Source organism: Zalophus californianus, chromosome Y (assembly GCF_009762305.2).
Source record: "Zalophus californianus isolate mZalCal1 chromosome Y, mZalCal1.pri.v2, whole genome shotgun sequence".
Lineage (NCBI taxonomy): Eukaryota > Metazoa > Chordata > Mammalia > Carnivora > Otariidae > Zalophus > Zalophus californianus.
In genome coordinates this window covers 1234834-1249494 of record NC_045613.1, presented here as the reverse complement: position 1 = coordinate 1249494, position 14661 = coordinate 1234834, and the positions used below count along the sequence as shown (strand labels likewise).

The window sequence follows — 14661 nt, the reverse complement described above, 5'->3', positions numbered from 1 at the left end:
CAAACAAAAAAACAAACAAAAAAACAGCTCAGGACCAGGTTTCACCAATGAATTCTAGCAAAAATTGTAAGATTTAATACCAATCTCGTCAAACTCTTCCAAAAAATTGAAGCGAAGGGAATATTTCCAAATTGACACAGAAACTACAGACCAACATCTCTAATGAAATTGATACAGAAACCCCCAACAAAACTAGCTAACAGAATTCAACAGGACTTTAAAAGGATTACACACCAAAATCAAGTGGGTTTTATGACTGGAATGCAGTGATAGTTGGAACATCAACAGATAAATGGATATAGAATTCTATTGACAGAATTTTAATATTATTATTTCAGAAATTAAAATATAACATTTCATTGCTTGTGGACTCCAAATTTCTACTGAGAAATCAGTTTATATTTATATTTTTATTTTTTAAATTTAATTAATTTTATTATGTTATGTTAGTCACCATACAATACGTCATTCGTTTTTGATGTAGTGATCCACAATTCATTGTTTTCATATAACACCCAGTGCTACATGCAGTGTGTGCCCTCCTTAATACCCATCACCAGGCTAACCCATCCCTCCACCCCCCTCCCTTCTAAAACCCTCAGTTTGTTTCTAGGAGTCCATAGCCTCTCATGTTTCATCTCCCACTCCGATTTCCTCCTTCCTTTTCCCCTTCCTTCTGCTAATGTCCTCCATGCTATTCCTATGTTCCACAAATAAGTGAAACCATATGGTACTTGACTTTCTCTGCTTGACTTATTTCATTTAGCATAATCTCCTCCAGTCCCATCCATGTTGATGCAAAAGCTGGGTATTCATCCTTTCTGATGGCTGAGTAATATTGCATTGTATATATGGACCACATCTTTTTTTTTCTTTCAAGACACTGAATTGTTTTTATTGAGCCTTTTAGTTTACAACATGAGGTAAAAGGAAAGTCATTTCTTCTTAACCAATATTTTACACAGCTGTAGTAAAATATTTCAAACTTTAGGGAATTATAATGGATTACATATATTAAAAGTTGGGGATTGGGTAAACAATATCAGAATTCTTGAATTTTCCAGTGACTCTTCCCGTACAATAGTAACCAGCTCTGATTAGTTATATGTTTTTTCAAGGCCATGTTTTATTATTGCTGATGTCTTTATATCCGAAGCATTGCTATTTCAGTCAATATCCACTAATTCCACTTCAAAAATGAGTTTTGCATTTGGAATTTTGGCATCAGGCTATCCTTTCTTTCCATAAGCCTATTCTGGTTCAATCTCTAGTCAAGCCTTTTCTCCTTTACTAATAGTTAAGAGTGCTTCATCCCATCTTCTGATAACTTTGCCTATTCCATCCTTAAAACCTAAAGGCTTGGCATTTTTCTTCTTTTTTGAACTCGTTTGAATATTAGTATCTAAAACAGTCCCATCCTGTAGTGTTCCTGTATACCAGCAGTGAACATTTCCCTTTTTGAGAAAGTTGGTTTTATCTCCTTTTTTAAGGACAGATTTTATATATTTTGGTGGACTCTCATCCAGTCTGTTCAGACTTGGTTTCTTTGGGTTTATCTTCATTAAGCTTCACATTTTTCACATGCTCAGACACTTTACTTATACTTTCAGTATCCTTGAAATGCTTACTTTCAAAAAAGATGATTGTAGGCTGTAACCAAATGGTCCTTGTTAGCTGTCTTTGCCACATTTTTAATGTTTCCTAATAACTTATGTTGTGCAAGAAACAAATCTGAACCGTGGTCCTGTAGAAACTTGAGAATGTCTTTCTTGGGTAGCTGCTCACTGTGCAGCTGCTCCACGGTCCCATCCCGCTGTGGTATGGCTGCTGCCATCTTCCTCCGCTGCCTCTGCTTTTGGACCACATCTTCTTTATCCATTCATCTGTTGAAAGGCATCTCAGCTCCTTCCACAGTTTGGCTATTGCGGACATTGCTATTATGAACATTGGGGTGCACATGGCCCTTTTCACTACATATGTGTCTTTGGGGTAAATACCCAGGAGTGCAATTGCTGGGTCATAGGGTAGCTCTATTTTTAAATTTTTGAGGAACCTCCACACTGTTTTCCAAAGTGAGGCTGTACCAACTTGCATTCCCACCAACAGTGTAAGAGGGTTCCCCCTTTCTCCACAACCTCTCCGACATTTGTTGTTTCTTTCCCTGGCCATTTTTGCCATTCTAACTGGTGTAAGGTGGTATCTCAATGTGGTTTTGATTTGAATTTCCCTTGATGGCTAATGATGATGAACATTTTTTCATGTGTCTGTTAGCCATTTGTATGTCTTCTTCAGAGAAGTGTCTTTCCATGTCTTCTGCCCATTTTTTAACTTGATTATTTGTTTTCTGGGTGTTGAGTTTGAAAAGTTCTTCATAGATCTTGGATACCAGCCCTTTATCTATAGTGTCATTTGCAAATATCTTCTCCCATTCTGTGGGTTGCCTCTTTGTTTTGTTGACTGTTTCGTTTGCTGTGCAGAAGCTTTTTATCTTGATGAAGTCCCAAAAGTTCAATTTTGCTTTTGTTTCACCAGCTTTTGGAGATGTATCTTGAAAAAAGTTGCCGTGGCCAGTGTCAAAGAGCTTGCTGCTTATGTTCTCCTCTAGGATTTTGATGGATTCCTGTCTCACATTGAGGTCTTTCATCCATTTTGAGTTTATCTTTGTGTATGGTGTTACCGAGTGGTCAAGTTTCATTCTGCATGTGGCTGTCCAATTTTCCCAGCACCATTTATTGAAGAGACTGTCTTTTTTCCATTGCATATTTTTCTCTGCTTTGTTGAAGATTATTTGACCATAGAGTTGAGGATCCATATCTGGGCTATTTTGTTCCATTGATCTATATGTCTGTTTTGGTGCCAGTACCATGCTGTCTTGGTGATCACTGCTTTGTAATATAGCTTAAATCAGCCAAATCGTGTTGCCTCCAGCTTTGGGTTTTTTTTTTTTTTTTTTCTCTCAACATTTCCTTGGTGATTCTGGGCCTTTTCTGATTCCATACAAATTTTTCGATTATTTGTTCCAGCACTTTGAAAAATGTCATTGGAATTTTGATCGGGATGGAGTTGAAGAAGTTGCTCTGGGTAGTATAGGCATTTTATCAATGTTTATTCTTCTGATCCATCAGCATGGAATGTGTTTCTATCTTTTTGTGTCTTCAGTTTCTTTCATGAATGTTCTGTAGTTCCTAGAGTATAGATCTTTTACCTCTTTGGTTTTTGGTTCTATTGTAAATGGAATCGTTTCTCTAATTTCTCTTTTTACAGTTGCATTGTTAGTGTATAAGAAAGCAACTGATTTTTGTGCATTGATTTTGTATTGTGCCATATTATTGAATTACTGTATGAGTTCTATTAAATTGGGGGTGGAGTCTTTTGGATTTTCCACATAAAGTATCATGTCATCTTCGATGAGAGAGAGTTTTACTTCTTCTTTGACAATTTGAATACCTTTTATTTCTCTTTTTATCTGATTGGTGTTGCTAGGACTTCTAGTACTATGTTGAACAATAGTGTCAAGAGTGGGCATCCTTGATGTGTTCTTAATCGGGAAAGGCTCTCATCTTTTCCCCATTGAGAATGATATTTGCTGTAGGTTTTTCATGGATGGATTTTATGATCTTGAGAAATGTTCCCTCTATCCTTATACTCTGGAGAGTTTTAAACAGGAAAGGATGCTGTATATTGTCAAATGCTTTTTCTCCATCAATTGAGAGAACCATATGGTTCTTCTCTCTCCTCTTATTAATGTGTTCTATCACATTGATTGGTTTGCGAATGTTGAACCACCCTTGCCTCCCGGGGATAAATCCCACTTGGTCATGGTAGATGATCCTTTTAATGTATTGTTGGATCCTATTAGCTAGGATTTTGTTGAGGATTTTGGAATCCATATTCATCAGGGATATTGGTCTGAAATTCTCCTTTTTGATGGGGTCTTTCTCTCGTTTGGGGATGAAGGTAATGCTGGCCTCATAGAATGAGTCTGGAAGCTTTCCTTCTGTTTTTATGTTTTGAAACAGCTTCAGGAGAATAGGTATTATTTCTTCTTTGAATGTTTGGTAGAATTCCCCAGGGAATCCATCAGGCCCTGGACTCCTCTTTTTTGGTAGGTTTTTGATCAGTGCTTCAATCTCGTTACTGGTTATTGGCCTATTCAGGTTGTAAATTTCTTCCTGTTTCAAGTCTTGGCAGTTTCCAGGTTTCCAGGAAGGCCTCCATTTCATCCAGATTGCTCAGTTCATTGGTATATAGTTGTTGATAATAATTTCTAATAATTGTTTCTATTTCCTTGGTGTTAGTCATGATCTCTCCCCTTTCATCCATAATTTTATTAATTTGGGTCCTTTCTCTTTTCTTTTGGATAAGTCTAGCCAGTGGTTTATCGATCTTACTAATTCTTTCAGAGAACCAGCTTCTAGTTTCGTTGATCTGATCTACTGTGTTTCTGGTTTCTAATTCATTGATCTCTTCTCTAATCTTAATTAATCTCTTCTAATGCGTGCCTTAGGCATCGTTTGTTGCTTTTTCTCTATTTCTTTAAGGTGTAGAGTTAGTTGGTGAATTCGGGACTTTTCTATTTTTTTGAGTGATGTTTGGATGGCTATGTATTTCCCCCTTAGGACCACCTTTGCAGTATCCCATAGGTTTTGGACTGATGGGTTTTCCATGAATTGGTTTCCATGAATTGTTTAAGTTCTTTTGATTTCCTGGTTGACCCAAACATTCTTGAGCATTCTGGTCTTTAGCTTCCAAGTGTTTGAATTTCTGCCAAATTTCTTTCTTGTGATTGAGTTCCAGTTTTAAAGCATTATGGTCTGAGAATATGCAGAGAATAATATCAGTCTTTTGGTATCGTTTGAGATCTGATTTGTGACTGAGTATGTGGTGTATTCTGGAGAAACTTCCATGTGCGCTCAAGAAGAATGATTTTTCTGTTGTTTTAGGGTGAAATGTTCTGTATTTATCTATGAGGTCCATGTGGTCCAGAGTGTCATTCCGGCTCTTGTTTCTTTGTTTATTTTCTGCTTAGATGATCTGTCTATTGCTGAGAGTGGAGTATTGAGGTCTCCTATAATTAATACATTATTATCAATATCAATATAATGTATTATCAATATTTATTTTGGTTAACTGTTGGCTTATGTAGATGGCTGCTGCCATGTTAGGGGCGTAGATATTTACAATATTTAGATTTTCTTGCTGGATACACCCTTTAGGAATGATATAGTGTCTTCTGTCTCTAACTACAGTCTTTAATTTAAAATCTAATTTGTCTGTTACAAGAATTGCTACCCCAGCTTTCTTTTGAGGTCTGCTGGCACAGAAGATGGATCTCCAACCCTTCACTTTCAGTCTGGATGTATATTTAGGTTCAAAATGAGTCTCTTGTACACAGCATATGGATGGGTCCTGTGTTTTTATCCAATCTGCAACCCTGTGCCGTTTTATGGGAGCATTTAGGCTGTTCATATTGAGAATGATTATTGAAAGATAAGAATTTATTGTCATCATGTTGCCTGTGAATTCCTTGTTTCTATAGATTCTCTCTGTAAATTTCTGTTGTGTATGACTTTTAGGGTCTTTCTCCTTTTATAGAATCCCCCTTAATATTTTTTGCAGAGCTGGTTTAGTGGTCACATATTCTTTCAGTTTCTGCCAGTCTTGGAAGCTCTGCAACTTTCCATCCATTCTCAATGAAAGCCTTGCGAGATAAAGTATTCTTGGCTGCATGTTTTTCTCGTTTAGTACCCTAAATATGTCTTGCCAGGTCTTTCTGGCTTGCCAGGTCTCTGTGGATAGATCTGACGTTATTCTGATGTTCCTTCCTCTCTACGTACGGAATCTCTTCCCCCTAACTGTCCTTAAGATTGTTTCCTTGGTTCTAAGATTTGCAGGTTTTACTATTACATGCTGGGGCGTTGGCCCATTTTCCTTGATCTTGCTAGGAGTCCTCTCTGCCTCTAAGACACGAATCTTTCTTTCCCCAGATTAGGGAAGTTCTCAGCTGTGATTTGCTCAAATATATCTTACAGTTCTCTCTCTCTCCACCCCCTGAGGGATTCCAGTAATTCTGACATTGGAATGTTTCATGTTGTCACTTATTTCTCTGATTCTGTTTTCATGGATTTTGAGTGGTTTCTTCCTGACCTTCTCTTTATCCTTCTTTTCTATCAATTGGTCTTCTAGGTCACTAATTCGTTCTTCTGCCTCACTTACCCTAGCTGTTAGATTATGTAGATTGGATTGGATCTCATTGATAACATTTTTAAGTTCTGCCAGTTCAGCTTTCATTTCTGCCCTTAGAGACTCTATGTTGCCATTAATTGATTTCTCCATTCTAGCTATCGTCTTCACAACTGTTATCCTGAATTACATTTCTGACACCTTGGTTATATCTGCATCCATTTGTAAATCTGTGGCAGAAGTCAGAATCTCTGAGTCTTTCCTATTTTGGGAGTTCCTCCTCCTAGTCATTCTGTTGAGAGGTGGTTGAGGGAATGTACAGAGTCCAAATTATTGACCACAACCCAAGCAAGATGCACTTGCTTTATAGGGACCTTAGGGTTGTTGGCGTCTTGTTCTCCCAGCCTGTTTTCTGGGGGAGGGGCCTGCCACAGTGTTACTCAGACAACTGTTTTTTGGCAGAGTTGTCCTGCCCCCTGTTGTGGGGGATGAGCTCAGTGAAACCCAGTTTTCTGGGCTTTTGTTCTCTGGTGGCTTTCCCTGGCAGCTTTCCATGTCTCTTCGGCGAGTGAGAGAAGAAGAGATCCTTTCCAACCCTCTGCCTCAGAACAAAGAGATCACAGTCTGTTCTTCAGTGAGCTCTCCATGCCACGCTATCTCCATTTCTCTCTGTGCTGCTAAAAACTGCAGTGACCTCTGTTGTGTGCCCCCCCTCAGCGCTCCCAGTCCTTGCCTCCAGGTCGGGGCACATCTCTGCCCTTTGTGCTTCTAAAACTGCCAGCTGCCCCCAGTTCGTACCCATAGCCCCACCGCTCCCGGTTTCAGTCCAGGGAGCTGTCCTAAAGTCTTTTCCCCACCACTACTGGTCTGCAAGTCCGTTCCCCATCCCCAGCATGGGAGGCTTTCATGCACTGGTGGTGCATTATCCCCACGGGTGCCTCCCTCTTTTGTTTATCTTCCAATATCTGCTGGGGAATCACAGCTCCACCCTTCATACTTGAAACCAACCGCCTGCGATATTCTGTTTGTAGAGATCCAGATATATCTTCTTACATCTCAGGCTTATTTCATGTGTGTTCAGAGTGGTCTGGTAGATAGCCAGTTCAGTTCAGTGGACCGGTTGGAATAGGGTCCCCTTCTCCTCCGCCATCTTTTCCTGCCCTCATTTCCTACCATTTGAGTATTCTTCTTGATTGCCATTCATTTTACTGAAGAACTTGACTGTTTTGCATAACTCTTGTAAGTCTGTTTTGCAGTGTCCCATTTTTTTTCATGTGACCTGACAGATAAGGGCATAGAGCTTCCTTGTTCACCATTTTCCTGACATAACTTCTCTTTTTAAAACTGTTTTGTCAGAGGAGCTAAAGAAGAATAATATCAAAAGTAAGCAAGGTTTAGGTTTTTACCTCGTCGTAGTTGAAGGCACAACTAAGACGTTGAATTTTGAGTAGAGACTGTACAAAAGGAGGTATAGAAGACTTACGTAATGTTGGAAAGGGCATTCAGGCAGATGGAAGAGCATGTGCCCAAAGACTGAGATGGGAGACTCAGTATGGTAAGAGAATTACAGGGAAGTTGGTATGCGTTGGCAAGAGGAGCAAGAGCAATTGTGACAGCTGAGAGCATTGTGAGTAAAGGGGCTAGATTATTTAGGCCCACTCAGGACTTTTGCTTTTTTCTGAAAGAGATAGGAAATTAGTGGGTAACTTTGAGCTCAAGCATGACATGATCTGACTTCAGTTTTACCATGGTTTCCATGATGGCAGAGCTGAAGCTAGAGGTAGGCATAGAATCAAGTAGACCAATAAGGTCTGCACTAATTCTAATCTGGGTAGATGATGCTGACTTGGATCAAGGGTTGGTGACAAGTTTCAAAATACACCTAATTTTGAACATTGAGCCATCAGGAATGTCCTTAGTCATGTGTGTATTATGACAGGAGAGGAGTCCAAGATGACAACTAAGATTTTTTGCATGAAGAAATGGAAATTTGGGGATAGAATGTCAGAATTCAGTTTTAGACTCATTAAATGTAAAATGCCAATAAGGACCTCAGAGTGCAGATGGCAAGGAGACAGTTGTTTGGTAACTATGCTAATTTATTGCTTCTAGAAAATGTAAATTAACTAATATATAGGTTGATAAGGGAACCAACACAGAAGATGTCTTCCCTGAAGAAATAGTGAGTCTTCCAAAGGAGAGGACCAGTCGCAGAACCTGTGGGTCACATTTTGTTCGGAGTAGCCCGGTTGTCCGTTCACAGACCTTCTCCCCTGGAGCACGAAGCCAGTATATTTGCAGAGTAAGTTGATATTCCTTTGCCACCACCTGTCTGGAATATTGTCCCCCTTTTTTTGTGTTTTATTTTTACTATTTATGTTAAAAGATGTGTTTTCTCACAAATGAGTACCACACATGTGTGGGTCTGTGCAATCAGCCGGTGGCTCCATCTCCCCCTCATCGTTGAATATCTAACTCTGGATTTCTTCAAGATTCTAATACATTTCTCCCCAGATTTTCAGGCTGTATGTGTCCCAATTCATGATCGGGAAGCAGGGCAAACTGTTTCTACATTGGTCTAAGGAGTAACAGGTCAGAACAGGGAATATTCTGCATTGGGTTGAGATTGGGAGGTCAAGCCACTGAGTCATCAGAAGTCCTGAAGTTTTGCTTAGCTGGGTCCCAGGGTGGATTGTAGCCTTGAAGACTTGGGGCACTGAGGCAGAGTTCTGACTCCCCAGCTCGTAAATTCTCACCCCAAGTTTGATGGCAGGAGATAATGCATGGTTCTTAGCCTGGGCTGCACCATGCAGTGAAGTTGTGGGGGACCGGGGCTTCACAGAATGCTGGTGACTGTGTTCCACCCCCAAGGTTCATCCTGTGTCAGGGTGGGGCCTGGACATCAGAGCTTGGGAATGAGTCTGTTGTTGAGAACCTCGAGATGGGGGACCTAATCTGCTGTGGTCCTTGAAGATAGGACAGCATGTTGGAGGTTGGCCAGCAGTGGTGGTATGACAGTGACAGGATGGATTAGGAAAGAGAAGGGAATTTGAAGAATAAATGGTCATGACACAGTGACCTGATGGAGCTGTTTGGGTCGAGGAGAGCTTTGACCCTTCCTGCCTCTGAACTGGGCTCCCTTGATGGGAACTGCCAAGGAGCTGGCTCTGGTTGGGCAAAACCAAAGTTCAGTCATAAGAGAGAAACAGGCTCAGATGTGTGCAAGAGACACCGGGAGTATGGTTCAGTGGTCCCCTGGCCCATGCTCAGGGTCAGGAACTTGCTAGGACCCACAGAACTCCGCAAAGCCGTTAGATTCACTATTGTGGTTTATTACAGTGCAAAGATATAGACCAAGGTCACCAGAGGGAAGAGGCACATCGGGCAGCACTGAGAGACCTGTCGCAGGCCTCCGGGTCTCTTCCAGCAGGATTGTGCGGATGGCTCTGGTCACCTGTCACTGCTGGGAGAGGCTGCACATGGAGTATTGCCAGCCCGGGGTTTTTTGGGAGGTTGGTCACACAGGCAGAGCTGATTGCCTGCATGCCTGACCTTCGTCTCTAGAGATCAAGCTGATGGCCTAAGGCCCCCATTATAAGTCACATTGTTAGCAGAGACTGTGTGGCCTGGCTTGAGGTCCCCAGGTAAACAGAGACACTCAGGCAGGACATCCCAGGGGGTTACGGGTCACTTCCGAGGAGCTGGGCAAGGACCAAACTTTTCTTGGAGCAAAGTTAATCTTTACCCTATGGCGGGGGTGGGGGTTGGGGCCGGGTGGCCCAAGTTGCCCCTGGGACATTTGCAAGACCTGCTGCGCGTCTCCCCACAGAAGCCAGGTGTCCTGTCGTGGGGGCCCTGGGTCCCACGTGGTCAGGCTTGGGTACTCCTGCCGCATGAGGCTGCAGTCCCATGGGGGCTTGTGCTTAACCAGACAGCCACCTGGAGGCTCTAGATCCAAGGCTGCCCTCATGTTCCTTCCTCACTGTGGGCTGTTTCTAATCCACCACAGAGTGGGCTTGGGTCTGCTGGGTAAGAAGCACAGTGAAGTGAAGGAGAAAATCCTCTACTTCCCCGGAGTAAGATTTCTGGCTCCTATGCCAGGTTCTGTGCCCTGCAAAAGACCATGCATTTACAGGTGATGCTTTTAGAGGCTTCTTTGTTTTATCTGTTTGAAATGACTGAGGCAGGGGTGGAGGTGGGCATGCATATTGCTGTGCCATGGCATTTCCTGAGTGTTTTGGGTTAATTGGCATGGACTTGCCAGAAAAGAACTGGCTTTCACAAAGATACACATTGATCCTGAAGCAAGAACCCACCACCAAATGAAATAAATAATATCTTGGCTATGAAGAAGGCATTATTTATTTTTCTTTTAAAAAAGAGAGCTTTTCTCTTGTTTAACGGGATGGGAGTTAGTGATTAGCTTGTTTTACTACAGGACAAGTCTCTTTTTTTTTCTTAAAGCTATTTTTACCCCAGCTTCTTGCCAGAGTCTGAAATACAGCAAGTGAATGATTGATCAAAAGTGAAAAATGGCTGTCTGGCTGGCTTAGTGGGTAGAACATGCAACTCTTTATCTCGGGAAGCCCCACATTTGCTGTGGAGCCCACTTCAAAAAAAAAGGGAATTGGTGAGGTTAGTACTGGCTTCATGAACTTCACACATAATATCCAGCCAGTGTTGACATTGATGGGACAGAAATTTTGTTGACTTTATCACCCTGGAAACTTCATGTTTTTGAAAGAGGGTGAGGGTTGGGTTTGCTTTTCTTTTGTTGTTTTTGTTTTAATTGAAAGTCTTGGGTAGCTTTTAACTGAAACCCAGAGACCTTGTAAAAGTACTAGTAGTCATGCAGATTTGAGTGTCTGTGAGGAAAAAAAAATGAAATAATTCAATTCATAATACATCAAGAGAATGAATATTAAATTTCTAAGAAAGTAACTTCTGTACATCATTCTTTTTGGCACAGCTTTATCGTAGTGATAGTGACAGTTCAACACTGCCCCGGAAGTCTGCCTTTGTCCGAAACACCTTAGAAAGACGGACTCTTCGCTGTAAGCAGGTATGGGCCACGTAAACTAGTAAGGAGTCTACATTTCTCTGGTAGTTATGGTTAAAAACCTTAAAAAGTAATAAGTAATTTTAAGGTAATATTGATTAAAAAGTAATATATTAATTTCCTTATTTTTTTCACAAATGTAAGTTTTGAAAACATGTATACCATAATATCATAATGTTACCAAACATTAGAACAATTGTTCTCTTTATTTATAGTATTTAGGTTCACTGCAGACCTTGAATTACCAAGTTTTAAAACATTGCGGCCAGGAAAACCACAGAGTTAGGTTCCTATAAGCTTCTGGTTACATTTTCATCAACAAATAAATACATAATCATTTTTTTGTGTATTTCTGTTTAAAGACCCATTATTTAACTTATATTGTTAATTCGTTCACATCAAACTCACAGCCAACAGCATTGTAATTTGTGCCCAAATGAAGCTTATCAAACATATTCTCTTCATAAGGTACATCTTAGTCTAGACAGCACTTCTTCACTAAAATGGCTTTGGGGCCATTTTGAACACTGAAGCACCAACAAAGAGCATGAAAACATGGCACTTAATAGACCATGAAAGAAAACTTGTTTATAGTATGAGAGCTGAAACAAGAAGGGAGAATGTTGTTTTATTAGACCTTAGCTAGGAACACATGCATCAAGTGACTCAAACTCTGCCACTCTCTGCACATACCCATTCAAGACCATGAACATGCCATAATATTGATTTGGAGATCACAAGTAAATTTTAATAAGTAGACTAATTCTCACATTCAGATCTCTAATAATGAGGATCACATGTATTTCTTAAGGTATAATGTTTACATTCTTAAAATCAATATTAAAAAACAACCATTTCTATATAATAGAAAAATCATTTTTTTTTTTTACAGGAGATAAAATTAAGGTTTTCAATATTTAGGGTTCTTCTTCATGAATTTATTTTCTTAATTCCACAGTGTTTTTCCACACCATGCCTTTCAAGTTTTGCTGCTTTAGTTTGTACGGTTGTAGCTCCCTAGATTTTCCATGCAAGTATGCTTTCAATGAGAAAAAAATCCCAAATTTCCATGTGATAGTTGTACTTGGAGCAGTTGATGATTGATAGTTATAAATCATAATTCAGCTACAAATATTTTTTTCAAGAGCAACACTACTGATATTTGGGGCAAGATCATTCTTTCTTTGTGGGCTATCTTTATATCAGGATTTTTAGCTGCTATCCTTGTGCTAAATGGCAATATTACTCCCCTCCTCTCTAGCTTTGACAATCAAAAGTCCTTTGAGATCACAGATACCTTCTCTGAGACATGGTTTACCCCAGGTGAGAACTACTAACTTACTATGAATTCAGCACCATTCTTTAAATTACCATGTTAGGGCACCTGAGTGGCTCAATCCGTTGTGTCTATCTTTGGTTCAGGTCATGATCCAGGGTCCTGGGATTGAGTCCTTCATCAGGCTCCTTGTTCAGCAGACAGTCTACCTCACCCTCTGCCTGCCACTGCACTCTGCTTGTGCTCTCTGTCTCTCTTTTGCTCTCAAATAAATAAATAAAATCCTTAAAAAATACAGATTACTATGTGTTTATACATATACACAAAAATATCTTGTGCATGTATGAGAAATATTAACACATAGACATTGTAGTGCTCACTAAACAATGCTGATATGCTATTGGATTTATGATTTTGTTGTAATAAGGGCATGTCCCATTGGATGGAAACCACTGGTCTAAAATTGCGTATGCAGAATGTTTTTATCATCGTTTTTTTTCCATTTAAAGATTTTATTTATTTGACACAGAGAGAGACACAGTGAGAGAGGGAGCATAAGCAGGGGGAGTGGGAGAGGGAGAGGCAGGCTTCTCATGGAGCAGGGTGCCCAATGCAGGGCTCGATCCCAGGACCCTGGGATCATGTCCTTAGCCAAAGACAGACACCCAACGACTGACCCACCCAGGCACCCCTGTTTTTATCATCTTACGACAGACACCATATTTGCTAACTAAAGATTATAGCAGAACAAAAGTTTTGATTGCTTTCATGCTTTTTTTTTTTAAGATTTATTTATTTTAGAGAGTGAGAGAGAGCACAAGCAGGAGAGACAAGGAAAGGAAGAGAGAATCCCAAGCAGACCCAGAGCTGAGTTAGAGCCTTAGGCACAGCTTGATCCCACCACCCCCAGATCACAACCCAAGCTGAAACCCACAGTCAACACTCAACCCACCATGCCAACCAGGCACCCCTGTGTATAATTTTTTAAACAAAAAGTCCTCTCATTGTTCCCAATATACTTCCCCTTATATAGTAAATCATTAAGATTTTTTCAAGCTCATAAATGTATGTGTTTTTGTGTGTATAGTTGGTTGGTTGGTTGAAGGTAACAGATCTTTATTAGTCCCTCATTTGGAATTAAGAAATAAAAACATTAGCCTGTCACTTTTCAGAATTAAAATTGAGCCTATTATTACTTGGCGTGGGAGATGGCATCACGTAGATCTAGTGACTGACAGACATCTTGAAAGCCTGGAATGTCAGAAGACTGAAGGTTAGTCCTAATTCTGTGCAATCTTGGGCAAAGTATTCCACTTTCATGTGACTCAGTTTCCTCAAAAAAGGTAATAACTGGTCTTGAGTTTCCTTGAGGACTAATATGTGGAGTTAACAATAGGCAGCAAGAAAGGATGTAGAACATCAGAGCATGATATGACCCAGTACTATTGAGAAGATTAAGGGGAGGACAGTAAGAGAAGAACAGAAAGCCAGTTGTATAAATGGTGGAGGCAGTCATGGGCTGGGTAAAAAAATAAAGAAGGAAGAAGGAAGTCCAAGATGGCGGAGGAGTAGGAGACTGTAATTTTGTCTGGTCCCAGGAATTCAGCTAGCTAGATAGCTGTCAAACCATTCTGAACATCTGCAAACTCAACCGGCAATGTAAGGAAAGAATATCTGCAACTCTTATGGATAGAAAAGCGACCATTTTCCACAAGGTAGGAGGTGTGGAGAAGAGTGAATCTGAGGTGATGCATATGCAGACCACAGGGAGGGGACCTCTGTCAGCTGGCTACAGGGAAGTGATAGAGCAGCAGAGCACAAAATCAGAACTTTTAGAAGTCTCCTCCACTGAGGCACATCGCTCTAGTGGCTAAGCGGGGAGTGGAACCCTAGCTGGGACAATGTGGTCTCAGGACCCTCGGGGTCACAGAAAGACTGGGGATGACAGAGTGCAGCAGAGCTCCCAGGTATTCGAGCAGGAAAGCTGGCTGCAAAGATGGAGCCGAGGAGTGGGCGTTCAGCTTGGGGTTGCCGTAATCTGTGATCCATGGCACCATAGAGCCACTGGTCTTGAAGCAGGGGCACAACAAGCGGCAAATCTTAGGAGACTCTCTTCTTACCCTGGGAGGAGTGGCACAGGAGC

The 14661-nt window shown here is 40.8% G+C and overlaps 1 protein-coding gene and 1 pseudogene across 7 annotated transcripts in view; one reads left to right on the top strand and one right to left on the bottom strand.

The window, feature by feature from the left end:
- LOC118356634 (protein WWC3-like) overlaps positions 1 to 14661 on the top strand; it is a 236317-nt gene that overhangs the window by 205950 nt on the left and 15706 nt on the right. For 4 of the 7 annotated variants that reach the window (XR_004819864.1, XM_035725934.1, XM_035725932.1 and 1 more), the window contains 2 exons: positions 8321 to 8485; positions 11153 to 11245. Coding sequence is in view for 3 of the 7 variants with exons in the window: in XM_035725934.1 (XP_035581827.1) it covers positions 8321 to 8485; positions 11153 to 11245 (258 nt within the window). In the remaining 4 variants the exon portion in view is untranslated. Of the gene's footprint in view, positions 1 to 8320; positions 8486 to 11152; positions 11246 to 12503; positions 12566 to 12664; positions 12726 to 13690; positions 13792 to 14661 lie in introns of those variants that run through there. The other 3 variants (XR_004819865.1, XR_004819866.1, XR_004819867.1) reach the window with 2 other exon arrangements.
- Positions 1167 to 1834, bottom strand: LOC118356635 (annotated as a pseudogene).